Here is a 1,544-nt window from a genome sequence, read left to right as displayed (position 1 = left end):
CCTACATCACTAAAGCTAGATAACTCAAGTGAAGATGAGGTAACTAGTGACAATCCCACGAAGTAGCCAAGCCAACCACAATTTAAGCAAGCAGGTCACATTTTACACAGATGATTTTGGCACCAGTAATAACTTTCTGACCTCGAAATGCAAAATCAACGCAATTTTGGCCAAAAAAACATATGCAAAAAAAAATTTGACACTCCTAGTTATATCAAAAAACAGCCATTGAATCATTTATGGCTCAGCTAAACTCGAGCAACAAAATAATGTTTGTAAACCAAGATAGGCTGACCACAAATTATAATTATATAATTTAATTAACACAAAAAAAATGATCATATCTTGCAGATGAATGCATTTGTGTTGCTGGCTTCTCCTTAAGTCATTTCAGTTCATTAAAGAAAAAAATATGAATAGAGTAGCACAAATAAATAGTAAACTGGATGATTTAAACCTAGCTTAAAGTTCAGCTAAAGACAACAGAAGACAATAAAAGCTTTTGAGTTTCAGAAATCATATTTGATGTCTAACAAGAAGCAACGTGCACAAGAAACATAACATACCAGGATCTTAAGCACGCAAGATGAAAGAGATGATTGCAGGGTAGCTTTTTAGCCCTGGCCATTGGTCCCTACAATTTATCAGATCAATTAATCCAGAACGAAATCGATAAGATAAATCTGGAAATATATGGATGAAATACTTACTCTACAAATTGCACACTCATCATTAAATTCAGAGAGCTCTTCAGTTGTAGCGTCAGGAAGGGATCCGTCTAGGGAATTTAATGCCTTCTTCAACTTGATAAATCCTTTCACCCGCTTAACCAATGCACTTAAAATAGCCTGTTAAATTATTTATAGAAATTTACAGTCAAAAGGATATTCCTTTTTTTTGGGGGGGGTGGGGGCGATTCCAAACAAGTATTATATATATGCGGTCAAAGAATGGGACAAGTAAATGAAATAATTTTAAAAATCAAAGTATAATATTTACACGCAGGTTCAAGAAAAGAATAGCATCCACAAGGTGAAATGCCATGCCATGAAGCCACCATATTATCACGTAATGACCTACTCCCATCAATAAAGCCATCACGTCTAAAAGAAAACCACAATTTCGTATAAGTTGTCCTTTCAACTCTGTCAAAGATCCTGCAGCAAAAGTTTTTACCTGACAAATTATAGCAGCTGAAATTTCTATTAATTAAAACTTGGGAAATGACAATATTTTCTGCACGATAGCATTATAACGGAAAAAAAAAGCACATAAGAAAACGTAGCAAAAATTTACTACATTTTTACAATATCAAAAGGTTATAACAGACAACAAAATTATAGTTAAGCCATTCAGCTTCCGAAGCTAATATTTTTTAAAGCACATAAAAAATAAGTTTACAAACTTCAAATGAAAGAAATAAAAGAAGTAATTTCACTCTGAATGCAACAAAACAATCTATGACGATCTCTCATGTCTGCTTTGTATGGATGTCTATCAGAGTTATATACCCCAGAATTATTTGAAAAAGTAACGTAAGTCTT

At 33.2% G+C, this 1,544-nt stretch overlaps 1 protein-coding gene across 1 annotated transcript; it reads right to left on the bottom strand.

The window, feature by feature from the left end:
• Positions 1 to 566: 566 nt before the first annotated feature.
• On the bottom strand, positions 567 to 1,163 carry LOC110035159 (E3 ubiquitin protein ligase RIN2-like; the record flags this gene model as incomplete). The annotated part of the gene is made up of 3 exons (XM_020739399.1): positions 1,000 to 1,163; positions 711 to 848; positions 567 to 634 (listed from the first exon to the last, which is right to left on the bottom strand). Coding segments are annotated over exons 1-3 (305 nt in total), but the record flags the coding sequence as incomplete, so codon positions are not given.
• Positions 1,164 to 1,544: the final 381 nt, after the last annotated feature.

The sequence above is a fragment of the Phalaenopsis equestris genome, unplaced genomic scaffold (assembly GCF_001263595.1).
Source record: "Phalaenopsis equestris unplaced genomic scaffold, ASM126359v1 Scaffold196481, whole genome shotgun sequence".
Lineage (NCBI taxonomy): Eukaryota > Viridiplantae > Streptophyta > Magnoliopsida > Asparagales > Orchidaceae > Phalaenopsis > Phalaenopsis equestris.
The sequence above is the reverse complement of the archived record's forward strand: the minus strand, read 5'-3'. Positions and strand labels throughout refer to the sequence as shown.